Source organism: Lagenorhynchus albirostris, chromosome 8 (assembly GCF_949774975.1).
Source record: "Lagenorhynchus albirostris chromosome 8, mLagAlb1.1, whole genome shotgun sequence".
NCBI classification, from domain to species: domain Eukaryota; kingdom Metazoa; phylum Chordata; class Mammalia; order Artiodactyla; family Delphinidae; genus Lagenorhynchus; species Lagenorhynchus albirostris.
Window position 1 is genome coordinate 1,252,146 of NC_083102.1, and position 25,105 is coordinate 1,277,250.

The 25,105-nt window shown below is 57.5% G+C and overlaps 1 protein-coding gene and 1 long non-coding RNA gene across 7 annotated transcripts in view; one reads left to right on the forward strand and one right to left on the reverse strand.

Moving 5' to 3' along the window:
- The first annotated feature begins 12,953 nt into the window (after positions 1–12,953).
- Positions 12,954–16,984, forward strand: LOC132524425 (uncharacterized). Of its 2 annotated transcripts, none has more exons than XR_009541857.1 (3): positions 12,954–13,489; positions 13,740–14,055; positions 14,612–15,147. It is a non-coding gene; the product is annotated as an uncharacterized LOC132524425 (long non-coding RNA). The 2 variants fall into 2 exon arrangements; XR_009541858.1 differs by lacking the exon at positions 12,954–13,489 and adding an exon at positions 15,495–16,984 and having other exon boundaries at positions 13,496–14,055; positions 14,612–14,748.
- A 5,692-nt stretch (positions 16,985–22,676) lies between these two features.
- UBE3C (ubiquitin protein ligase E3C) overlaps positions 22,677–25,105 on the reverse strand; it is a 122,294-nt gene continuing 119,865 nt past the window's right edge. For all 5 annotated transcript variants that reach the window (XM_060156269.1, XM_060156267.1, XM_060156270.1 and 2 more), the window contains one exon: positions 22,677–24,193. In XM_060156269.1, the coding sequence (XP_060012252.1) occupies positions 24,023–24,193 (171 nt within the window). In that variant the 3' untranslated portion in view covers positions 22,677–24,022. The remainder of the gene's footprint in view (positions 24,194–25,105) is intronic.

Genomic DNA, 25,105 nt, shown 5'->3' on the forward strand with positions numbered 1-25,105 from the left:
AACAGGAAGTGCGTCACGCGGCGGCGGCGCGGCTACGACACTTCCGCCCGGCCCTGACGCCGCGCATGCGCCCCGCCCCGGCCGCCCCCTCCGCCCCCGCCTTCCCGAAGGTTCTGCGTGGCCCGGGACGCAGCGGGCAGCGCGCGTGCGCAGTCGAGGCCCCGGCGCTTAACGGCGGTGCGCGTGGGGTCCTGTCGGTGGGTCTGCGCGGCTGGCGGGTGTCCCCGGGGCCCAAGGGGTGGGCCGCTGACCCGCCCTTCGCCTGGGACCCTGGAGAGCCGGGGGGCGGGCCGTGGATCTTGTTCTTCCCACTTGAGATCAGAGACCGTATTTTCAGGAGCCGTTTCTTGTGTAAACCCTCCCTGTGTTACGCACCTACTTCTTAGCAGGTGACCAGCACGTGACCAGTTAGCAAAAGAAAACTTTTATTCGGAGTCAATTCTTCGTTCCCTCCTTTGGTAGGTTATAGAAATCCCTGGTCAGGGGAGGCACAGCGGTGTTGGGTGTTAGCAACTCCTGGTGAAGCTGAGATGACCTCGGCGGGGCTGGAATTTCCTGCAGCGCCTAAGCACCTGGCTCCGCCGCACGCAACCCTACCTGCCAGCCGGTCCCCGGGGTTTTCTTTCCCTCCCGGCGTTGACAGTGCTGTCGTGTGACAGCTCACATTTAAATGAGTCGCTACTTAACGCAATTGGGAGCTAACCTCGGTATGCAGACAGCACAGAGACTTGGAGTCTAAATAGTAGACTAGCCACAAATAGCTTGGTCTTCCTCCAAAAAATAAATAAATATTTATTTATTAAAACGTCTGCCAGTGCAGTGAGTTAACTGTGTCAGGAGAGAAACCAACCAGTACCAACAAGGCGTCTCTCGGCGTTCCGGGGGAACAAACACCCTGAAAATTAGGTAATGCTCCATATTTAAGGAGCTCTTTGCGGACAACAGAGAAGATCGTCAAAGATTAAAGACTTATTCCAAAGTTAGCGTTAGCCCAGATAGCGGTGCTGCTGGAAACGCTACTCCAGTGGAAGTCGCTTCAACATGGAACCGCAAGGATCTGATCTGGAGTGCAAGGCCTTTGGAGAGACGTGGGGAGGCTGGTTGGCCTCGGAAGACAGTTGGAAAGGCCTTGGGCTGTTACCTGGCAGGCAAGGGAAGCCAGGTGGTGACGAATCTGTGTTTTGCAGGATGTCTGGAAGAGGAGGGAGGCTCTGTGACTTTGTTTCCTCGTGTGTAAAATGGGGATAAAGGCTTCATGTGAAGGTTAATTGTATGTGCTTGGCTCCGTGCTTGGCACATAGAGATACTCAGTAAATCACAGCTCTTCTGTGTTATGGCCTCTCAGAGAAACTGACAAAAGGCATGGCCTTCTCCCCAGCAAAACGTGCAAGTGATAGAAAATTTGTAGACACAGGCGTGCACGCACACACATCCTGCCAAGCCCACCTGTGAGTCCAGGAACCGAAGGTGAAGGTCCCGAATAATTGCTAAACTGAGACAGTTTAGCAGTTATTGCTCTACTGCGAAATTTATCTGTGATCAAAGAATAACATTTGTAAAAATTTGCCCTGAGGCAATAAATGCAAGAACAGAGAATGAAAGAAAAAAGTACATGCAAGGTTATTGATCACAACTTTGCAGGTAATCAGTTCCTCCTTATCAGGAATACTCTGCAGGCCATAAAAGTAATAATGTAATTATACTTATTCACATCAAATGTATCCAAGATGCATTATTGATATAGTGATCCCATTTTTGTAAAATCGTATTCGTGTGTGTGTGTGTGTGTGTGTGTGTGAACATATACATCTTTTTCCCTCTTTGCTTTTGAGTTCTTAGCTAAGACTCCCTATAATAAAAGACAGATACAGGAGAAAAACAAATGCAAGTTTATTAACATGTATACCGCAGGTATACATGGGAGACACCAGGAAAATTTAGTAAACTCCAGGAGGTATCCAAGCCATCATTTTAAACACCATCTTTAAATAAAGACAAAGATGTTGGGGGAGGGGGAAGGGGGAAGGGGAGCCAGTTAAGGGAGGTTACAAGGAAAAGCACAGTAAACAAGGGTAAGGTTGTTATGCAGATTTCAGTCTGCTGCCTTCTCCAAGGTTAAGCAGTTCTGTGATTTAGAATCGTCCTCCTTTTCCGGGTACAGAGGGGGAGATGTGTTAGAAATGGAGATTTCCCTTATAAATGTAAATTTCCCTACAAAAGGGTAAATTTCTACTCTGTTCTCAGAGTTTCTCCTGCTTCTGCAAAGACCTTATTTCCAAATAAGGCCCCGTTCACAAGTCCTGGGGCTTCAACATCTCTTTCTGCGGGGACACAATTCAACCCCCAACAACCGATATCTGGTAAAGGTGGCCGGTTTTCCTTCCTGAAGCTGCACCTCCCAGGTCAGGGGCTCCTCCTGGGGGACCGCAGCCCCGGGACATCGTGCACACAGCAAACTCGGATGTAGATGAAAAGTACGGCTCCTAGAATTGTACGAGACGAAACGTGTATGCGGCTCTGATTAGTGAAATAAGACTCATTCTAAGTGCTCCTGAACTTCTCTCCTACAGTAAAGAACCAAATTATAATTGCTGCTGCTTGAGGGGTCCCAGTCAGGTTTTGATGTCAAACGTGCTTCCCATACTCAGAATATGGACGAGCCATGACCGTTGTGTTCAATTTCAAAGGTAAATATTGTTAACAAAACCAAATTCAGCCCAGTAAATTTGAAGATTCCTAACTGGCTTTGTGAAGCGATTCACAGATGGGCAGCACCGCCACCGATAAACAGCAGGGCCTCCGAGGGGGGCGCATGCGAAAGGAAAGGTTTTCTTAGGCAGGAGGGTGGGGCAAGGAGCTGTGAGTGAAAGAAAAGCAGGTTAGTTTCAGGCCAGGCATCATCTTTTGGAGGAAGGTGGAGGCTCTATCACACTTCTTCCTCGGGGGATGGAGAGGCCCCCGGGACAGATGACCTCATTGGTGCTAAAGAAAATTCCAGATTGGTGGATTAAGATTACATTCCTGGGGAGGTCGAGCCTGCTGTTAGGTCAGGTGCCCTGGGCTTGAGCACAAGTGACGCTCTCTGGGGCCTGGTTTTCTCTTTAACAATATGTTACCCTGTCGATGCCTTAGCAGGATGACTGAACATTTTGCTATGGGGCCGGGGGCCCCAGACTTGACATAGGGCAGACCCACGTGGCCTTTGTTTGTCAGGAGGTGACGCAAGGGTGTCAACAGGAAACCCTGACACTTTAGGACAACCCACACATTACATAAGAAAGGAGTTCCTCTCCTAAGTGGGTGCCTGACCTGGGAGAAGGACATCCGGCCCAGGTACTATTACTGTGGGAGAGCTATTCTCACCAGTCAGAGCCTTGGGGGTTTCTGCTGCTGGAAGATGCCTTTGCTTTTTTGCCTCACAGAAACATCATCTGGTACCTCTGGGGAATTCCAAGCTTGCCAATGGGGAGACGGGGAAATAATGCCCTCAGATTGGGTCATTGATGGCCATTGATCAATGAGAACCGAAAGGGAATTGCAGCCCCTCTTGTGCACCCAAGTCAGGAGGCTCAGGTGAAAGGGGCTAGAGGAGGGGGGCCGTGAGGTCACGGCCCTGGGCCGGCCCCATTGGAGACGCGCGCCCCTCAACCCCCTTGATGCCCCCTTGACTCCCCACATCTCGCGCTTGTCTGTGAAACCGGAGCCCACCTTGCCTCCGTTCAGTCCACAGACGTTTTCGCCAAGGACTTGGGACCTGCTGGCTGTGACAGGGGCTCTGTGTGCAACCGTGAGACGTGGCAGCCTAGAGGGAGCCTTTTGGGATCAAGAGAGATGAGGTAAGTGAGAGGACTCTGCAGGCCCCACGGATGGCTTGCTGGGGCAGGTCAGGGGCCTCCCTGTGTGACGCACATGAGCAGCTCCCCCCCCCCCCCCGCACAGAGGCAGGGCCCTGGGAGGGAGGGGCCCCCCAGTTGGGGACGGGATGCCCCGGACTCTGCCCTGCCGGCTGGCCCCCACCTGCGCTCTCCTGAGGTCTCGGAGCTCCGTCTTCCTGCCTTCGCTCCCTCCTCTGCGAGGCTGCTCCCTCTGCCTGGAGCCCTCCTCGAGCTGCCTGGCCAGGTCCTCATTTCTCACAGTTCAGCCCAAATTATTAGCACTTCTACAGGCTATGAAGCCAGGTCCCCGTCAAACCGAGTTCCTCTGCTGAATTTATAATCATCCTCTCCAAAACCTCATTCCTGTCCCTGTTCCCCTCAGGATTGAGGAATATCAAAGAAAAGGGGGATTGGGCTTTCCTGACAGGCCAGTGGTTAAGACTCCTTGCTTCTAAGGTGGGGGCATGGGTTCAATCCCTGGTCAGGGAACTAAGATCTCACATGCTGCGTGGCACAGCCAAAAAAACAAACAAACAAAAAAAGAAAAGTGGGGCTTCCCTGGCGGCGCAGTGGTTAAGAATCCACCTGCCAATGCAGGGGACACAGGTTTGAGCCCTGGTCCAGGAAGATCCCACATGCCGCGGAGCAACTAAGCCCGTGCGCCACAACTACTGAGCCTGCACTCTAGAGCCCACGAGCCACAACTACTGAAGCCCACATGCCACAACTACTGAAGCCCGAGTGCCTAGAGCCTGTGCTCTGCAACAAGAGAAGCCACCCAATGAGAAGCCCGAGCACCGCAACGAAGAGTAGCCCCTGCTCGCCACAACTAGAGAAAAGCCCACGCGCAGCAACAGAGACCCAATGCAGCCAAAAAATAAAAATAAATAAATTTAAAAAAGAAAAGGGGGATTGAAACTGAGCAGGATCCCGTGAGGCTCTCCCGGGTACAAAAGCCCCTCCGTGATGCCCCGTTTCTTGCTTGTAGAAAAAGGCTTCAGTCTCCTAGGCCTTCCCTGAGTTCCAAAGAGCAGATTCAAGCAGTTACTAGTTACAGAAGTGAGGGAATGCAGATTCACAGGTGAAGCAGTGAAGCAAGGAAGTAATGGTAATAATTCAGTGACAACACAGTCCTCGCTCCTCCTCAAGGAATACGCATAACAACCTGAGGCATGTCCTTGAGCTGATCTGCAGAAACAGGTGAAGGGTGGTGTTGGCCACAGCTGACCACAAGCACTATAGCCCCCAGAGGCTTATGACTGAGATTCCTGAACCGCCACCCTGTCACCTCACCACCAACCAATCAGAAGAAAGTGCACGGCCTGCAGCCCTCCCCAAAAGCGTCGCCTCTAAAGCCCCTTCCCGGAAAGCCACTGGGGAGTTTGGGTCTCTTGAGCGCGAGCTGCCTGTGCTCTGTGCTTGGCACCTACAATAAACGCTGCGCTTCCCTTCACCACAACCCGGTGTCAGAAGACTGGCTTTGCTGTGTCAGGCGAGCAGACTCAAGTTCGGTCCAGTACAGTTAGGTCCATCCTTACAAGCTGAGACCATCGGTTTCCTTCGTGGCACCTTCCAGAGCTCTAATTAAAAGCCTGTTGGTGGAACCACGAGCGCGGGGTCTGCCTTTCCCACTGCGCTGTCCTTGCGTGAGGTCAGGGGCTTTGCGTGACCCGTGTGGTGCAGCCGGTACAGGGCAGCACACAGCAGGTGCCCAAGAGGAGGCCATTGCATGGATAAATGATGAACAAACACTTGAATGTGTGGCCGGGAGGTGGCGAGAGGCTGTCACCACGCAGCGACTGGGCTACAAACCAGGGAGACAATTTTTAGGCTGATGACTGAATGGGATGCTCACGTTGTGATCAATGACTCGTCTTTGCAACTTGGACATTTTTGCCTTTTGGCCTAAATGTCTTCAGACCTGGAGAGGTGAGTCCTAACAGAAGGGCCCCTGGAGCAGGACAAAACACCCCTCGTGAAAGGGACTCGTGTTATTTCTGTGACCCTGGATATACGGTGCCCCCGGGGCAGTGGGGACGAACGTCCCTCTTGTGGGAAGGGCTTTCCTGCCCTCAGAGCCCAGGTAACAGTGCGCTCACCTGGGCCCCAGCTCCACCATGGATCAGAACATTTCCAGAAGGTTCCTGTGCTCAGGTGGAGGTCAGGGCCCACTGTGCCCGGGTCAGGGCTCCTGGGCCGGGGGGGCACACAGCTTGAAGCAGGTGCAGGGCAGGGTCCTGATAAGACCCTGTGGGCCTCTGTGGGCCTCCAGGAGACTGCACACCTTGGGTTTCACCTGCTGATGGCAGGCCCAGCCACACCCCGTGGACAGGCTGCCCCCTCACCCACGGGGACCTGGGCCACAGTCCAGCGCAGGCCCGGAGCTTTCTAGGGCTTGACCTGGAGTTAGCCGCCTGGCAGCCCCGCCCTGCCGTCCCCCACCCAGGGCTGAGCCCGCAGGTCCCAGCCAGCCTTACTCAGCACTCACCTGGGCCGGGGCTGCAGGCGGTGCTCCGCTGCCTTGACCCAAGGCCTTGCAGCCCTTCCTGCCAGTCCCCCTGTGGGCCTGGCCGAGGCCCATCTCTCTGCAGTGCGGACGTGGAAGGTCGGGGCTCTGGGCCCAAGTGCCACGGGCAAGGGGAAGCGAGCCCCTCTCACAGGCGTGAGACCCCCCCCGTGCCCCGTGGACGATTTTCCTCCAGGCCAGGCCTGGGCCAGTGGTGCTGCAGGACCACAGGTACACACATGCACACTTGCACACACATGTACACACTCTCATTCCTACACACACACACACTCACTCCACACGCATGCTTGCTCACAGTGAATCACATCGCCCTTCATTGAAGGTTTGGGGACAAAGAAGATGTTTGACCTGCAGCAATGGAGCATCTTGACCCTTTTTTTTTTTTTTCATGTGGACCCTTTTTTTTTTTTAGGCTATGTTGGGTCTTCGTTGCTGCACATGGGCTTTCTCTAGTTGCAGCGAGTAGGGGCTACTCTTTGTTGCAGTGCACAGGCTTCTCCTTGCAGTGGCTTCTCTTGCTGTAGAGCATGGGCTCTAGGCACGCGGGCTTCAGTAGTTGCAGCAGGCAGTCTCAGTAGTTGTGGTTCACGGGCCCTAGAGCACTCGGGCTTCAGTAGTTGTGGCACACAGGCTCAGTAGTCGTGGCACACGGGCTTAGTTGTTCCTCAGCATGTGGGATCTTCCTGGACCAGGGATTGAACCCGTGTCCCCTGCATTGGCAGGCGGATTCTTAACCACTGCGCCACCAGGGCAGCCCCTGGACCATTTTTAAAGTCTCTATTGAATTTGTTACAATATTGCTTCTGTTTTATATTTTTGCTTTTGTTTGGCTGCATGGCATGTGGTATCTTAGCTCCCTGACCAGTGATCAAACCTGTGCCCCCGGAATTGAAAGGCGAAGTTTCAACCAATGGACCACCAGGGAAGTCCCAGCATCTTAACCTTTAATATTAGTTAATAATATAAATATTATTTAATAACTAATATTAAATATTTTTAAATGTCACATTTAAAAATAATGCTTTAAATTGTGACATTAACATAAGCCCCAAGTAAATACTCAAACAGCACGAATGAGTCCTCCACCCCAAAGGCAATCACTGTCCTTTCCCTTATCTATCAGGGCCACTGACCTCAGGCAGCCCAGCCAGCACCTGCCATGGGAGAACCACTGCCCCTCCTGGAAGGCAGGCTGTCACGGGGCCCAGACCTGCTCACAGCAGGCTCTCAGAGTGCCATTTCCTGACCCCCTACTTCCGACCCCCATGTTTCTTCTCATCTGCCCTTGCCTGCAGATATGTTTTTTGTTGTTGTTGTTTTGTTTGTTTGTTTGTTTGCGGTACGCGGGCCTCTCACTGTTGTGGCCTCTCCCGTTGCGGAGCACAGGCTCCGGACGCGCAGGCTCAGCGGCCATGGCTCACGGGCCCAGCCGCTCCGGGGCATATGGGATCTTCCCGGACCGGGGCACGAACCCGTGTCCCCTGCATCGGCAGGCGGACTCTCAACCACTGCACCACCAGGGAAGCCCCTGCAGATATGTTTTTTATCTTTACTTTTGGATTTTTTCTTTTCTTCTTTTTCTAATTGCAGTAAGATACTCATTACAAATTTACCACTGTAACCAGGTTTAAGTGCACAGCTCAGGAGCATTAAGCATATTCACATTGTTGTGCAACCGTCATCATCTCCAGAATTTCCAGAATTTTCTCATCTTCCCAAATCGAAACTCTGTCCCCATTAAACACGACTGTCCGTCTTCCTCCCCAGCCCTTGTGCCCCCACCATCTGCTTTCTGACGACTCTAGGGCCGCATGTAAGTGGAGCCAAACAATATTTTCCCTTCTGCATCTGGCTTCTCTCTGTGAGCTTCTCGTCCTTATCATTCATCTACGTTGCAGCAGGTGTCAGGATTTCCTCCCTTGCTGAGGCTGAATAACTTGGGAATTATTGTTCAGACTCTTTCCCACGTGGCTCTCGCGACCCAAGGTGGGGGCCTGCTGGCTCCCCTTCTCCTTTACCCCCTGTACGCCCACCTGGTGCTGGGTCAGAGGCCCCCCTCCCAGACACTGCAGAATTCAACTCAGAATTCCCATTCCTGGGCCCCACACAGGGGTGAGGCTCACTGCAAGGGATGATGAAACAACGAGTGACTCTTATCTGTCGCTCAGCTGCTCTGAGGGCTTTGCAGTTACACCCACCGCTCCCCTCAGCATCTGCATCCCAGGGCGGACGTGCTGCAGGGGCCCCTCCCTCACTGGGAGGCTCGGAGGCCAGGAGGCCTGGCCTTTCTCCCGAACTTTCCCTGGGGCACCCAGGCGACACCCTCCTGGCCACAGGCACCCCAGGTAGCCGACTGGGCCCTGGGCACTCACCTTGGTTCTGGGAACACGTTGCCATTTTCACCGGCAGCCTTTGAGGCCTTGCTCGACAGGACTAATGGGGAGGGTGGCGGGCATGGGGCCCACAGATGGGGCGATCGCTGGGGACAGAAGCCCTTTCAGGCGGCCCTGTTCTGCCGGGCGATGCGCCCATGCCTCTCTGGCCCCTGCCCGACCTCCTGCCTGACTCCCGTCCCTCTCTTAGGCTTCTCCCGGCTCTGCCGCCACCCACAGGCAGGAGGGTTCCAGCCCCCGAGCCCTCCCCACCCCGGCCCAGGCGGCCACCCCCGCACACTTTCTCTGGGGGAGAAGCATCCCCCGGGCGCCCCTGGAGGAAACCCTCTGGTGAGGCTGCCTTGCTAGGCCCAAGGCTGCGGCTGGCTAGGCATTTGTGCCAATGAGATATCTGGCGAGACAGAGGCACCATTCAGGGCCGAGGGACCATTCTTTCCCAGAGAGCGGGGCTGGGAGGGGCCCGGCCCCGAGGCCCCAGGTTCCCAGAGAGAGGCCTGCAGGTGGGGAGAAGCAGGGCGGAAGGGCTTCTCAGGATTCCTGCCCTGCTCCGGGCCGCTCCCCGGGGTCGGCACGAGCCGGCAGCAAGGCCTGCTTCCCCCCACTTCGTCCAGGGCCGCCCTGTGACCCGGGACGTCATGGTCTCTGTGAGTCTGAGTGAGCCCGGGGGGCGGCGCGGGGGACCAGTCCTGACCGCCCAGCGGGCCAGCCTCCCAAATGTCCCCTCCAGGTGACTGCCTAACAGAAACCTCCAGTTCACTTCAGTTTACTGCTTAGTCCTCCCGGCTCCTTCTGTCAGGGGCCAAGTCCCGCGTGGGTCTCGGGTTTCTGCCCATTTTGTGAACGGGGACACTGGCTGCCTTTGCTTCCGACCGGCCGTCTTTTTACGGTGCTTGAACAGCGCCAGCCTTGGTGACACAGAAGGACTTGTTGGGCACAAAGGTCAGCTGGTGCCGCCCTGGTGCCCCGTGAGCCTGCAGGAGGGTGAAGCCTCTGGCCTGTCCCAGGTCTGGTCACCTGGGTTAAGCGCTGTCCTTTTGTTCTAAAACGCGGGCGTGTCCAGGGGAGAAGTCTCAACAAACAAAAAGCACTTTCTCCTAAGAAGGCCCTTAACAAAAACAAGGACAGTGTGGTCTCCCGAAGGTTCCAGATGGACCGGCTGCCAGGACAGCAGGAGGGGCAGGGGAGCTCAGGGACGCCCAGAGGAAGGACCAGCCCCGGGACGTCCCTGTCCCTGGGCAGCCTGTAGAGCAGAGCCTCTGAGAGTGTGTCTCGGAAATTACATCCACTTTTCACAGCTTCTGTGGGAAGCTGGGTCTTTAGTGAGCGCTTTATTTTCTCTTTGTCGGCCCTGCCTGAGCCCGCTGCCTCAGCAGGACCGGTTGGTGGCCCCAAAGCCAGGGACACCCCACGAGTCCTGGCCAAAACCAGCCTGCAGGGCACCGAGGCCTCAGTACCAGGCCGGGCAGGGTCCCTGGTGGACCCGGCGGCATCCCCCCAGCCCCTGCGCTCTCAAAGCCCCTCGGCGACGGGCGTGGCTCGTCCCGGGTCTGGCGGCAGTGTTCTGCCGCTCCTGGTCTGGCCAGTGGTCAAACCTCCAGGGTCTGACACCCCGATGGATAAGAGGGGTGTGCGCGCCATGACGCGCGTCTGTAAAGTCTACGCTGCGTGAAGCCCCAGCAGGCTCGGAGCAGACGGGCGTTCCTTGCTGACAGCTTCAAAACCCAAGCTAAAGTGTTGTCCCCAGTTAAGAGCTAACGTGCTAATGAGTAGCCAATTTTGTTTTTTTTTTAAGTCGATCTATTTGTGAAATATCAATAAAGCTTACGTTTTTAATATTTTTTTAAAAAGTTAAACCTAAATAGAACCTCTCTTTTCTCCCTGTGCCAAATAGATGTCTCAGTGCCCACTTGTTTGATTAACCCGACAGGAGAACTGTTGGTCCCTGGGCCAGCAGAGACCCAGGTGAAGGGCCCCCCAGCCCCCGTGGCCACTCGGCTGTGCCCCAGCTGCCCCCCCACGCGGTGCTGGCCCCGGCGACCTGTTCAGCAACTTGAGCCTGGCCGGCGAGTGGCTAAACCTGATTGAAGAACTTCCTTCCAGGCAGTTCTCAGGAAATACACATGTATTTCTGAATCCCAAGAGAAAGCAGTCGAGAAACCGGCACGACAGGAAAAACGACTATAATTCTTCTGCAAGAGTTAGAACTCACTAATCAACACAAAGACACCGCCAGCTGGGGAAGCCCCTGTTGTCCAGTCGGAAGCTGGAAGTGCTGACGGTGGAGCGGCTCATCTGGGAAACAGGGCTGTGGTTGGCGTGTGGGAGAGATGGGGCGGCGTTGCTCCCAGCGGCTGTCATGGTGTAAGAGGCGAGAGGGCCGGCGCTGCTGGCAGTGAGTCATTCCTGCGTATAAAATCCACACCAGTCAGCACACACACCCAGCGCACTGTTCAAATCCTGCCAGAGGTGTTGAGGAGTAGCGTACTTGGGAGGCCTTTGGTTCCCGGTCAGTGTCGGGTGTTAACCTCGCTGGCCGCTCAAGCGTCACATCATCCCAGCACTCCCCGAGAACGTTCGAGGGTCTGCTGTGGGCTGTGGACACTTGTAAGTGCGGCTAAACCTAATATTCCTTATTAAACGGAACTTTTTAGAGATCCGTAACGATGCAGAGAGTCTGAGAGATGGTGCAAGTATTTTAAGAATGATAAAAGAAATCAACTAGATCATAGCATTTATTGTTATATGTTTTCAAAACAGAAAGGGAATTCCCTGGCTCTTTCACTGCTGAGGGCCTGGAATTATCCCTGGTCGGGGAACTAAGGTCCCACAAGCCACGCGGCACGGCCAAAAAGAATAAAAATAAAACAGAAAAGCCAGGCTTCCCTGGTGGCGCAGTGGTTGAGAGTCCGCCTGCCGATGCTAGGGGACGCGGGTTCGTGCCCCGGTCCGGGAAGATCCCACATGCCGCGGAGCGGCTGGGCCCGTGAGCCGTGGCCGCTGAGCCTGCGTGTCCGGAGCCTGTGCTCCGCAATGGAAGAGGCCACAACAGTGAGAGGCCCGCGTACCCCAGAAAAGAAAAGCCCCCAAACTTTTAACATGACCCTATCATAGGAAAATTAGTCACTCGTTTTAACCAATCAATATCAGAGACATGGAAATAAAGTGTTATAGAACAAGTACAGACTAATTCATGATTTCAGGAATTTCTGATAATTATCAGGAATTCTGACTTTCATCCCGGGTCTTTTTTTTTTAATTTTTAATTAATTTTTATTGGAGTATGGTTGCTTTGCAGTGTTGCGTTAGCCTCCACTGCACAACAGAATGACTCAGCCGTACGCATACAGATATCCCCTCCCTTTTGGACTTCCCTCCCATTTAGGTTACCACAGTGCATCAGGTAGAGTTCCCTGTGCTGTACGGTGCGTTCCCGTCAGTTGTCTATTTTATACATAGTATCAATAATGTAAATGTGTCAATCCCAGTCTCCCAGTTCCTCCCACCCCACTCCTTTCCCCCATGGTATCCATACATTTGTCCTCTCCGTGCGCGTCTCATCAAACCTGTCAGGAATTTGGGATGAAGGACGGGCAGCCCGAGCCCACCTCCTGCCCATCCCCAGCTATATCGGGCCCCTTGTTCATTCAACAAACGTTTCTTGAACTCTGACGATGCCCAGGGCAGGGCCCTGGTATGCAGAGTGAGTGGACATGGGCCCCGCCCTTCAGGAGGGCACACAGGCAGGGGTGGCCGTGAACAGGTGTTTAGAGCGGGATGGGTTATCTACTGCTGCCCAGAGAAAGAGGTCAAGGAGACGCACCAGGTAGGCTGGCCTGAGAGGAGGGTGCGTCCCAGGTGGGGCGGGTGGGAGCTCTGTGGAGGAAGGGGCGGAGGGGAGCAGGGGCGAGGTCAGCGCCGAGAGCTCCAGGCCCAGGGCCGCCCTCCCGGCACCACCGGCAGACAGCCTGGGAACGCCCGCCTCCTGCCCGTGGGCCGGGCCTACGCGCATGCACAGCGCATGTGTGCGCACAATCAGAGACAACACCCTTAGGTCATCAAGTCTGGGGCCCCACCCGTCTGGGCAGCCTGATTCACGTGAGGCAGCACACCGGGAGCCTGAAGGGTGAGCGGCTGCCTGGTGAGGTCGGGGGTTGGACCTCCTCGTGCGACCACTGTGGGAACAGCTGCCATGCACGTGTCCAGGCTCAGCTCCACGGGGCCTCACAACAGGCCCGCGGGGGGGCCCCGCACCTGCCCGGTGGTGGCTGGGCCCGTGGCTCCCGCCCTGGGTGTGGTCCTGCCGCAGGGGCTGGTGGCAGCTCGCAGGCCTCCACCGGTAGGGGCGGCCCTCCAGGGTGGGCATCCCTGTCGTTACCTGGGCTTTGTACCAGTTAGTGCCCCGTGGAGCATTTCCAAGGGCGGCCTGGCAGCCCCCAGCCCCAGAGCCGCTCCCTGTCCCTGGCCCTGGCTGGCCTCCAGCTCAGCCCCAGCGCCCCACCCCGTCCAACCCAGCCCCTCTGCGGCCCCAGCGCTCCCGGGGGACCCTGAGAGACCCAGGGGCCCAGGCTTTCCTCCCGGGAGGCTGGAGAGAGCATCTCGAAGGTGGAGTCTGAGCTCTCAGGGACGGCGCTGGGCGGGGCATCTCTGCTGGTGGGGCGTCCCATGTCGCAGGCACGGCACGCAGCTCATCACAGGTGAGGACAAGGCGGCTGAGAGGATTAAGCGGTGGGGATAGTGGGGACAGCATGGGTGGGGCTATCCGTCTGGCTGGCTCCAAGCCCAGGCTCCTTCCTGAGGAGTGCACGGAAGGCAAACGCTCGCACACGGACCGTCAGGACCCCTCTGCGCCCCCAGCAGAGACCGTTCAAGGACGAGGGCCCTGCTTCCTGGCCTGGGTCCCTTCTCGGACAGGGTGTTGACCGGCCCCCTGGGCTCCGTCTGCAGCCTTGACTCTCCGGGAAGAAGAGGCTGTGATCCGCTGGACTGACCTGGGGTCACAGGTCAGAGGATCTGATTCCTCAGCAAATCTGGGGAGACAGGGGAGGATCCCTCAGAATGAAGGATGTGAACAACTCGCACCAGCAGAAGTGATGAACCGCGCAGGGAAGAAGTTGCCAGAACAGTGGCATGGCAGCCCCGGGCAGGAGGCGGGGCTGCGGGGACGGCCCTCGGGCTCTGCGTGCTGAGACACCCGGCGCCCGGCAGCCGTTACCCCACGCTCGCTTTGTAATGACTCATCAAGCCCCACGTCTGTGCTCCGGTTTGTAACAAGACGTTCTTATTCTTTTTTTTTTTTAATTTATTTTTTTTCGTTCTTATTCTTAAGGAGAGCTTTTACTGGGGGTCAGCGATAGTGGTGGGCATGTAGGCAGGTGACCCGGTCACGGGGAGCAGAACATGAGTGGGCGGGCTCGGGGGCCGGTCCGTCAGCTCGGGCGTGCACGCGGTCCCCTCTAGCCACCACGCGCCCACCACCAGGGCTCCGACGGCACAGCCGCTCGGGGCCTCTGGGCACACACGTCGGCTGGCGCAGAGGCTCCGTGGTGAGGGAGCAAAGTCCAGGTCTCTGCGGCCCAGCCCTGCTGGGCCCGCTCCTCCGCCTTGGTCCCCAGGACTCCCTGCAGATCCCAGCACTTTCCACCCGGGGCCTCTGGCCTCTGGGCCCCTCCTGCCGCCTGTCTTCCCCCCCCAACTCTGCAGGCCCCCCAATCCGCTCCCTGCCCAGCGCATCTTGGAGGGGCAGCAAAGGGGTGACTTCCCAGGTCACGTTTCCACATCCCCCTGCTTTTCCTTCTGCCCAGGTCTCCCCCGTACAGATTTATCCTGCACACGGCATCATTCAGGAGGCCGGGGCCCTTCGCCGCGGGGACCAGAGGCTCCCGGCGTCCCTCGGAAGGGATGGGAAGAGCGGCTCACAGCCGGATCCGTAGCACTGCCTCGGGTGTAGACACAGGTGTGCGCGAATGTGAATTCACCTCACCCTTGTTGGGAAGGCTGGGGTGACTGACATCCGAGGAGGCTTTGCCAGCCGGGGGGCATCAGGGCGCTGGTCAGAGGTGGGATGAGGGTCATTCATGGGAAGGTGGCTTTGAGACCTCTCGGCCACCCTGCCCCTGGCACAGGGTGAACCTGGCCGGCGGCGAAGCCTGCCTGGGTGACCCGGAGCCGCCTCGAGGGCGGCGTCCAGTTCCCACGTGAGTCCTCGGGACAGTGGAGTGTGCACCGTGGCCTGGGTGCCGGGGGTGGAGGGGACGACCCCCACCCAGCTGGCAGCCCCCAGTGCTATTTGGAGGTGACTCAGGGGCCTGCCCTCTCCCCATGCACAGCCCCGCCCTTCCAGGGCTGTGCTCACCTTCCTTCTGTACGCGGGCCTCTCACTGCTGTGGCCTCTCCCGTTGCGGAGCACGGGCTCCGGATGAGCAGGCTCAGCGGCCACGGCTCACGGGCCCAGCCCCTCTGCGGCATGTGGGATCTTCCCAGACCGGGGCACGAACCCATGTCCCCTGCGTCGGCAGGCGGACTCTGAACCACTGCGCCACCAGGGAAGCCCTCACCTTCCTTCTTGTCTCCAGCCTCTAAGGCTCTGGCCCTTTGCCCCCAGGGCGGGGTTGGGGCAGAGGGCAGAGGACAGAGGGCAGAGGGCAGAGTCCACCCTGTCCCGAAAGCTCTGTCCCAACCTCTGACCTTGGGCCCTTTTAGCATCTGGACCTTGGGCGGATGACTTCTGCCCTCCGCTGCCCACCTCTGCCGAGCTGGGGCCCTCCTAGTCAGGCCAGCTTCCTTGCCCCCCGGACCCCACTGTGACCCAAAGGAGGACTTGGAAGACACCACGCGGCCCGGAGAGGCTGGCAGTGGGGTTGGTCATCCTGGCTGCCACCCCACCCACCTGCGCATCCCGTGCTGACTTGTGGCCACACTGCGCTCCCCCTGCTTTGGCTGCCAGAGAAAACACAGGACTCGGGGGGGTGGACCGTCCCGGCAAACGATCCGGGGCCCACGTGGGCTCCGGGATGCTACTCACTGTCAGCCTGAAGTTCCCTTCGCGCTGGTCTGGGGCGGCTGTGACCACCCCGTGTGGCTGGTTCCCGGGGCCCCGGCCGAGGGTCCGAGAAGCCGTGTTCTTCTCCACCCTCCTTTGGGCCACCTGCGCCGTCCTGTGGGGAGAGGTGTTTGCACAGACGGCAGATCACTTAATACGGCCGATGGTTTTGCTGAAGATGTGAGTAACTGAAACTAAGACTTCAGTTACTTGAAAGAGGAAATGTGTTCCACAGACCCCACAGCCCGGCCGGGTGCCCCCTGTTCATAAAAACTGAATGTCGATGGCGTCCAGGAGCCGGCGACCTCGGAGGAGGGTATCGGCTGGCAGGATGAGACCTGAGATCGAGTGTCTCGGCCGTGAAACGTTTAGGCACGTGGCCGCCCGTGCATCAGAGGGGCCGGGCGCCTCCACTGCTCTGGGCTGCGGGGCGTCCCAGCCTGGGAGGCGGGTCACAGCGGCCATGCCTTCCACCCACCTCTTGTCGGGCTTCCCTTCCCCCACTGGTTGTGACAACCAAGAATGTCCCCAGATGGTGCCAGATGTCTCCTGAGGGCACCGCAGAGCCTAGCGACATACAGGCCAGCGGGCGGCGGGGGACGACACACCCCGCTCCGTGCCTGAGACGGCAGAGACCCCGCTGCACACGCGTCTGGGGAGGCCACTTTCGCTGGGCCTGGGGTGTTCCCTCCAAGGCCAGACCGAGCCACGCTGTCCTTGGCAGTGGGACCCTTCCGCGGGCCAGCCGGGAGCCCCCAGGAGTAGCCCAGCAGAAATGCCGTCTTTGGGGCCTAAACACCAAAGGAGGCACAGCCCGACGGCCAGCCCGGTTCCAACTCCAGGTTCCAACTGCAGGGGATGCGGGTTCGATCCTTGGTCGAGGAACAAAGATCCCACACGCCTCGCGGCGCGGCCCCCAAAAAATATGTATCAGGGCTGCCTGTGGTGGGCTGAATGGCGGCCCCAGAAGGCATCAGGTCCCTCATGCCAGAACCTGTGAATGTTACTTCATATTGTAAAGTGGTGTCCCTCAGGGGACTGCCTACCCGTCCAGGGCAGGGCCAGCCATGAGCAGCATGGGCCTGTCCTCAGGTCTGGGAGGGGAGGTGGGTGAGGAGGCCAGGTCCTATCCTCTGGCCTGTCTCCTGTCTGGCCTGTCCCCATCTGTCCCCTGTCCTGTCCCGTCTGTCCCCTGTCTGTCCCCTGGCCTGTCCCGTCTGTCCCCTGGCCTGTCCCCTGGCCTGTCCTGTCTGTCCTCTGGCCTGTCCCCTGGCCTGTCCCATCTGTCCTCTGGTCTGTCCCCTGTCTGTCCTCTGGCCTGTCCCATCTGTCCCCTGTCTGTCCCCGTCGGTCCTCTGCACACCCACACTGGGCTGAGACTTCCCTCCCTTCAGGGGTCCCCTCTCTCCTGCTGCCATTCCCAGGCTCTGGGGCTCGGGCCCCCCAGGACGGCGTTCAGGGAGTGTCCCCATCTGCATCACCGCAGGCGGCTCGGGTGGCCCGGGGCGGCTGTGCTGGGCACAGAGGTGCTGGGCACAGAGGTGCTGGGCACAGAGGTGCTGGGCACAGAGGTGCTGGGCAGAGGTGGGTAGCGGCGTCTGGTCAGTGGTCCCATGTGCCAGGCCTGAGGCCTGGGAAGGGGCTCGTCCAGCCCCACCGCCCAACCCCCGCCACCAGGCTGGCTCCGCAGGGGCAGGTGTGTGCATACACGTGTCCACGCTCTGTGCGTGTGCGTGCGCATGTACACACGTTTGGGTGCTGTGCGTTTGGGCCCGTGTGTGCTGTGTGCAGCCACAGCGGCCCCTGCTGGCCACATGGGGAATGGCGGCGTGTGACCCCGGCCTGGCGACCCAGGGGGGCGGGCGGTCCCAGGGAAAGGTGGGCTGGGCCTCTGTGCCGATGGTTTGGGGGGCCCCGGAACTGGGACAGGGGCCGAGATAGCGGGCGCCGGCCCCAGGCTCCCCCTTGCCTCACCAGGTCCCACAGAAGCAATGCCAACTGCACGTTCTGGGGGTCCGGGCTCATCCCGCAGAGCACGGCACTTACCGTGGGGAACCGTCCCCAGCGCCTGACCCTGGGGTCTCCTCCTTCCCCTCACGGTCAGCAGCCCTGACTGGGGTGACAGCGTTCCTCTGGACCTGAGCCCGGGTTTTCGGATGCACCCAGTCCCAGCTCCGTCCAGAATTGGCCCACACTTGTGGGCTCCCTTTTTGTTCCGAAGCCCTTGTTTTCTGTGAGGCCGAGAAGCTGGGGACACAGGTGCAGGTAGAGATACCTCCCGGAGCTCAACAACTGTGATGCTTCCACTTCTAAGCCCTAAATCCTGAGCGTGAGCTGCGGGCAGTGGTCCCTCACGACCCCCAGCGCCTCTCCTTCCTGACCCTGGCGTTTGTGCTGCGGGCAGTGGTCCCTCATGACCCCCAGCTCCCCTCCTTCCTGACCCTGGCGTTTGTGCTTCTCGTCTCGCCGCTTCCCCTCCCCGGTGAAGCCACGGGCACGCTGGGGGCTGGCAGCCTGGTCCTACCCTCCAGGGCCTTAGCTGGGCTGTTCTCCGGGCCGTGGCAAGGCCACCCTCGGCCTTCCTTCAGGTCCAGCGAGTGCTGCCCCAGCCTGGGCTGGGCTCCCACCCGCTTCCCAGGTGGTGTCCGTGGGCAGCTAGGAGTGGTGGTCCCCTCAGTCGTGGGCACGACCGAGTAGGGTTCTAGCAGTCCGTCGTGAGATGTGACCCACCCCTCTGGCCACGGGTAATGAGCTGGGGTTGGACATCTCACCTGAGACAGGCCAAAGGCAGTCCTCCCCGAGGCTCGGCGGACCAGGGACACAGAGGTCATCACTCCCTCCTGGGCCCTGAGGGTCCGCTGGGAACCGGCCCTCCATCCCCGCATCCCACACAAGCCGCCTTCCTGCTCCAGTGTCAGGAGCTGTTTCTCTGCCTCCATCAGAGTCGCCTCCAGGTGTCCCCCGACCCGTGGGGAAGGAACGGTGGGCGTTGTCACGAGAGACGCCCCCCAGGGGAGAGCCCTTTGTGAATCCTGGGCGACCCGGTCTGGGTGGTGATGCTGACCTGCCACAAATGCCACCCGGTCCTCGTTTTCTCCGCCCAGACGCCGCGGGGCTCCCGACACTCTCAACACGCCCCAAGTCTTCCCACCGAGACAGCCAAACCCCCGGGCCACCCCTGCAGGGGCCCCGTCCAGCGGTCCCCGTTTCCCGGAGCGCTTCCCCTCCCAGCCCTGCAGTTGAAACCCCACAGCCTCCTCAGAAGCCTGACCTGGCTTCTTGGCCAGAAGCCCCTCCCGCCCCCATGTCCCGGCGTGTGCAAGCCCCCCCGGGCCGGGCTGTGTCCCCCCAAGGGTCTGTCCAGTTCCAGGAGCGCAGGGAGATGCGTACCGTCCCGCCAGCAGCCTGAAAACGGGCGGGAGTATTTACATCCCGACTGAAACCGGCAGACCCTTCCCCTCCCTGCCGGCTGCGACCCAGCCCCAGACACCCCCGAGAGAGAGCAGGTTCTCCATGCCGCCTGTGGAGTCCAGGCTGGGGTCCCCGGAGGGCCCTGGGTGTGGAAGGCGGGTGTGCAGACCACGTGTGCCCAGGAGGCGGCTCATGGACCATCCTGGCTGATGAGCCTTCATGCCCGGGCCTGGGTGCCCCTCTCTGCGGGCCGGCCTGGGCCACTTCTGCGCCCGCAGGCGGCGCATGTCAGGGGAGCTATGGGGGTGCTGTGTGCCCACGTGACCGACCCGCCGAAACCCTGGCCGCTGGACTCCGGTGAGCTTCCCCGGGCAGCCCTGCTCGTGCTGTGCGGCCCCCGGGCAGGGACCCCGGAAGCTGGCGCTGGGCCTCTGGTCCCGCCGTGCGCCTCTCCCCTCTCCCCGAAACCCTAACCCTAACCCTTCCCTGCGGTGAACCTGGCCTCCTGAGGGTTCCGGGGGGGTTCCTGGTTCCTCGGCCAGACGGCCCTGGCCAGCACCTCGTGCTGCATCGGAGCCGAAGCTGCTGTAGGACGTCCCCAGCTGGCGTGCCGTCCTGATGCCGCCATCCTGAGCCAGGCCCGGCCCCTGCACTGAGCGCCGTGCTTGGACCGCCCGCCCGACCTCGCATGCCCTCCGCAAGCAAAGTCCTCCCTGTGGCTCTGGCCTCTGGGGGAGGCTCGGCAGGCCCAGGAGGCCAGGGTGGGCGCCGGTCCCTGAACTGCAGCGCAGGGGAAGGTGAGCAGATCCTCAGCTCACTAAGTTTCCAAGGCGAAGAAGGCACCTCGGGAACGACACAGCGAGTCATCAGCCTACACACCCAAGCCGACGGCCGGGCAGCAGGCGATGGAGGAGGGGCCCAGCCGCAGAGGCGCGTGACAGGCACCAGGCACAACTACCCTTCACAGCGAGAGTGGGGGAGGGGAGAGGAGAGCACTGAAGGGTGACTTTTCTGCCCGTCTCCGCAGAGGAAAAAGGAATGACGTGGCCTACGGGCAACAATGTTACGATCATTCTAAAAATTATTTGTTAGTTTATTTTTTGGCTGCCTCAGGTCTTAGTCGCGGTGCGCGGGATCCTCGTTGTGGTGTGCGCGCCGTCTCTCTAGTTGCGGCGCACAGGCTCAGTAGTTGTGGCGTGCAGGCTTAGTTGATCCGCGGCGTGTGGGATCTTAGTTTTCCCCACCAGGGATCGAACTGGTGTCCCCTGCATTGCAAGACGGATTCTTAACCCCTGGACCGCCGGGGAAGTCCGGACGATGTTATTATTAAGGCACGAATGTCAAAATGTGACATTTGCAACCTGTGACATCAAACCACCTAAGTTAAAATAAGGTTCTAGTGGGTTTATAATATGTTGACATCAAAAGCTTGTTCACAACTCTCATCAAACGGGTATAACACCCCTGTGAAGCCAAAGTACAGGTTCCACCACTCTCCGAAAACAGAGCATCCGAGGAAACCCTTCCTGAGCCGAAAAGGCATGCGGCCAAGAAGCAGTTACCTGAGGACCGTCCTGCTCGTGGACGCACAAAGTCAATCGAGAGGAAGCACAGGTGCTCACCGATACGGCTCACAGCTGTAGCAGCTTGACGCTGAGCTGCTGAGTGTGGTTCCGGGGAGGAGCTTGGCGGGCCGCTCTCACTGCTGCGGTGGGCGCTGCCTCTGTAACGCGTGCTGCAAAACACGCTGAGCTGAATGAGATTTTCCCTTTTCACCTTTTTTTTTTTTTTTTGGTAAAAGTGCCAATTCTCTCCAAATTTCTTTTGGCTAGCAAAACCAGGTACTGAAGTGAGTCCTTCTTAATGGGGGAGACCTGCATCTAGATTATCCCCATTTCACAGATGTGTAAGCTGAGGCACGAAGTACTCAGGCTAAGAACTCAGAGTTTCCTGGAAGCAGAGACCTCTGGGTGGTCCGGGATGCTCCGAGGCCACAGGAGCCCCCGCTGGACCTTGCCTCCATCCTCTCAGCTCTCGCCCAACTTCCCACCTGGACCTGCTGGTCACCCGGCCTCCGGTCGTCCACTCCGGCCACCACTGTGGTGTCACGAAGAAGCCTTTGGAAGCCAAGGTCGGGCTCAGTGACACCCTTTGTTTGGGGAGTGGGGGTGATGCCCCTAAAACAAATCCCAGGGGAGATCTGCTGACCTGTGTGGTGCAGACGTGGCTGTTACTTGGGGCACAGATTACTAAGCTATTATACGTAACACTTTCAGACCGGGAGCAGACGAGTTTGCAAGAAGCGACTGTAAGAATTCAGCTAAATATTAGTGTGGCTATAGCTCATTTAGGCTAGCTCAAATAAAATTTCTATTTTATTTGCATTAATATGCACCTCTAGCTGTTTACCTTTCTTAAATATCAAATTACTTTCTTTCTTAAATATTAAATTACTTCCACCTCTGCACTCCGCTCTTCAGGAAGCTTGCCCCTGGCAGAGCCCGGCCTGGGCTCCAAGCCCACGAGCATCACAGGTCTGTGCGGGTCACACTGTGATCAGCATGACTGTCTGCCTCTGACTGACAAGACCGCAGGCCTGGTCCGCCCGGGGCCACCTCACTGGGCCCCCGCGGTACCCAGGGCTGAGCCACGCAGATGCACACCCGCCCCCGCCCCCAAGAGCCACGGAACCAACACATCGCCAGTATCAGAGTGGCACCAGGGCGGCGTGAGCACCGTGGTGTGATACCACTGCCCTAATCAGCTTTCCTGGGACACCAGGCAGAAGTCTATTCACAGACACAGCCTGTGAGAAATGTCTGCAGCCTCTCCCATGGTGTGAGCACAAAACTACCAGCGCCAAGCAGAGCAGAACAGAACCAGGAACGGCAAACGAGACGATGGAGAAAGGAGAACCTTCCTGAAGTATAATTTCCTCAGTAATGAGACCTGGCAAGGTGAGGGTCACTCCTGGAGGACCTGGCTCTCACCAGAGCACGTGCGGGAAGGGCTGTTACAGGTCAACCTTCTCGAAGCCTCGCTCAGCGCATTTCAGACGGCAGGCGTCACTGCCTAGTATACCTCCTCTGAAGCATAGGTGGCTGTACCCTGTATGAACCGATGACATTTAAACAAGCCTGATAAAACTAATGTTCAGAAGTTGTGGTTTCACTAGGGCAGAATAGAACTAATTACAATGATTTGGGGTATGACTCCAACACGGACTTGGGAAAAAATTTAATGCAAATATTTAGCCACTGGAACATACAAATAAATATGCTCAGAATAGCTGAGGAAAGAACCCAAATAAGAGTAACTGCCCAGTTCTCTTCAGTCCCAGGTATTCCGTCTCCAAAATACTGATGATAAAATATACACATCAACTAATAAGTAAAGAAGCTACAGAACATTCAACACAAAACGACCTAAAATAAAAATAAAACCAAGGACAAACCCTAATTATTTTATTTCTGTATATCAAGACTACAAACAGCATTTAAACACTTAATTTATTCTTCAAATTAAGAAATTATACATTTTGTTTCGATAACGGTCACGGTCTTGAAAGTGTCATTCAGTTCTCCCACATTTAGAAGTATATTGCTAATTCTGGCCAGTTCAACACGACAGCTCAGAGCTCCAGCGGCAGCGAAACACCAGCCGTGGGAGAGAAGTCGCGCACGGTCCAGAGTCCTCCGCGGCCCCAGCATCTGTGTCCACAGGTGATGCTCTGAAATGTTCTCCGCTTTTGGAGACTTGTGGAGACTGAAACCACCCAGGTCCTGATAAAGTGCCGAATCCCGAGAGAATCACCCAGGGCCCAGGCGCCTGGGCCGCCCGCCCCTCCTACACAGCAGCACCGATGGGGGGGCAGAGGGTGCGGGAGCGCGGCATCCCCGCACACCCAGGAGGACTGGCCCGCGGAGCCCGGGCCGCAGTGCAAAGGCGCAGGACCACTTTGGTTCAAGTGACTTGAGACGGCGCTGCAGGGTCTCCTCTCCCCGAACCCTCGTGGGTCACACACGCCGCAGGGACTGGACCGGGACCCCCTCCCCTGAAAGCTCTCCAGGCACAAGGTGGAGACAGAAATGGAAACAGAAGGAAGTTCCCGCCTCACACACACCCCCACACAGTAACGTCCGAACCATCAAGATGCAGGTCAGCGGCAGGCCGGAAACAAGCATGCTAGTCCCGTTTTGGGGAAATGGCTTAAAAAACACAAATAAAATATTACCATTGTTATCTACTTTCCAAACCTAACCACTCTGGGAAAAGGCAGCAGGGGGGGGAAAAAAAAGCCTTTAGTTTTACCAATTAGGCCTGTAAACAATTCAACCACACAAGAAGCAGTGGCCCCCAGAGCGAGCCTCTCCGCCCTCAGGCCCGTCTCTCTGCAGACCCAGAGCTGGGCCGAGCCACAAGCAGCGCCTCTGCCAGGAGCCCGGGCCGTGCTCGGTTCCACCAGCAAAGCCAAAGCTTCATCTTTGGTTAATTTCACTGAGTTGCCACCAGTCTTAAAACTGTGCTCTTCTTGGCAAAATTACTAAGTTAGCCACGTGGCACATAACATTTGTTATTTTAAGTTATTTGAAAAGCAACGCCCATCTAAATACGAGAGCACAACTTAATAAATCATTTAAAAATGCAGGAAGAGGGGTGGCGGGGGAGGGACCCAGGAGAGCCAGGGGTCCAGCCTGGGCGCCCTGCTGGCCGGAGGTGCCGCGCAGAGGCCCTGGCCTTCGCCGTCAAGGGTGGGCCGCGGCCGCGCCGGTTCAGCTCAGCTCAGCTCGAAGCCCGCGGCGCACTCGATGGCGTAGAGCAGCTTGCTCCGCAGCAGTGCCTCGTCCTGGAACTCGGGGAGCTTCAGCAGGTTCATGCAGGTGCTGGCCGTGGGCAGCCGCTCCAGGTCGGAGCCCCCGTTGTGAATGCAGAACGCGGGGTACAGCTCCTGGAAGACAGCGGGTGTGCAGGAGAAGGTTAACAAGCACGGCCTGAAATGAGCTTTCCAGACTCGTACACAAAAGCTGCCGCCCCTAGTCACCTTTCCCCAAAAGGACACTCGCTCTTGCACTGCGCTCAAGACTCAGCTCTAAATTTCTACCAAATACTGTACCCTGGGCTCCACGCATAAAAAGGGATAAAGAATAGCATGAATTCATGGGAGACATAGCCTTGTCAGTGAACAGGGTCTTTAAAGCTTTTATTTTTTAGTCTTTTAAAAATGTGTTTAAAATTCAGAAAGGTACAAGGGTGAAGAGCTGAAGATATAAACCTCTGCTTATACCAAACCACAGGAAGGGCAGAAGCCCGTCTTCTCCAAATGAGCCACACTGTGTGGATCAGGCTCAGGGGCCACGTGGATGCAGCAACAGGGAACGTAAAACAATTTCAATCCAGGAGAGAAAAAGGCAATCTCTAAATATCGAAAGCAAAATGAAACAAATAAACCTATTTATTGGTGGCTTAATCACACAGAGAGGAATATTTCCAGTGTTTTAGAATTGCAAAGAAATCTTACAACGGTTTTGTCACAGTAAATTATTGGTATTGTTCTAAAACCACTGTAGTATGATGTATAACTGTTATATAAGTATTTTTATGGCTATTAATTTTTAATTAATTAATTTTTGGGGCTGTGTTGGGTCTTTGTTGCTGTGCGTGGGCTTTCTCTAGTTGCGGTGAGCAGGGGCTACTCTTCGTTGCGGTGCGCGGGCTTCTCATTGCGGTGGCTTCTCTTGTTGTGGAGCACGGGCTCTAGGTGCGTGGGCTTCAGTAGTTGTGGCACGTGGGCTTCAGTAGTTGTGGCACGTGGGCTTCAGTAGTTGTGGCATGTGGGCTTCAGCAGTTGTGGCATGCGGCT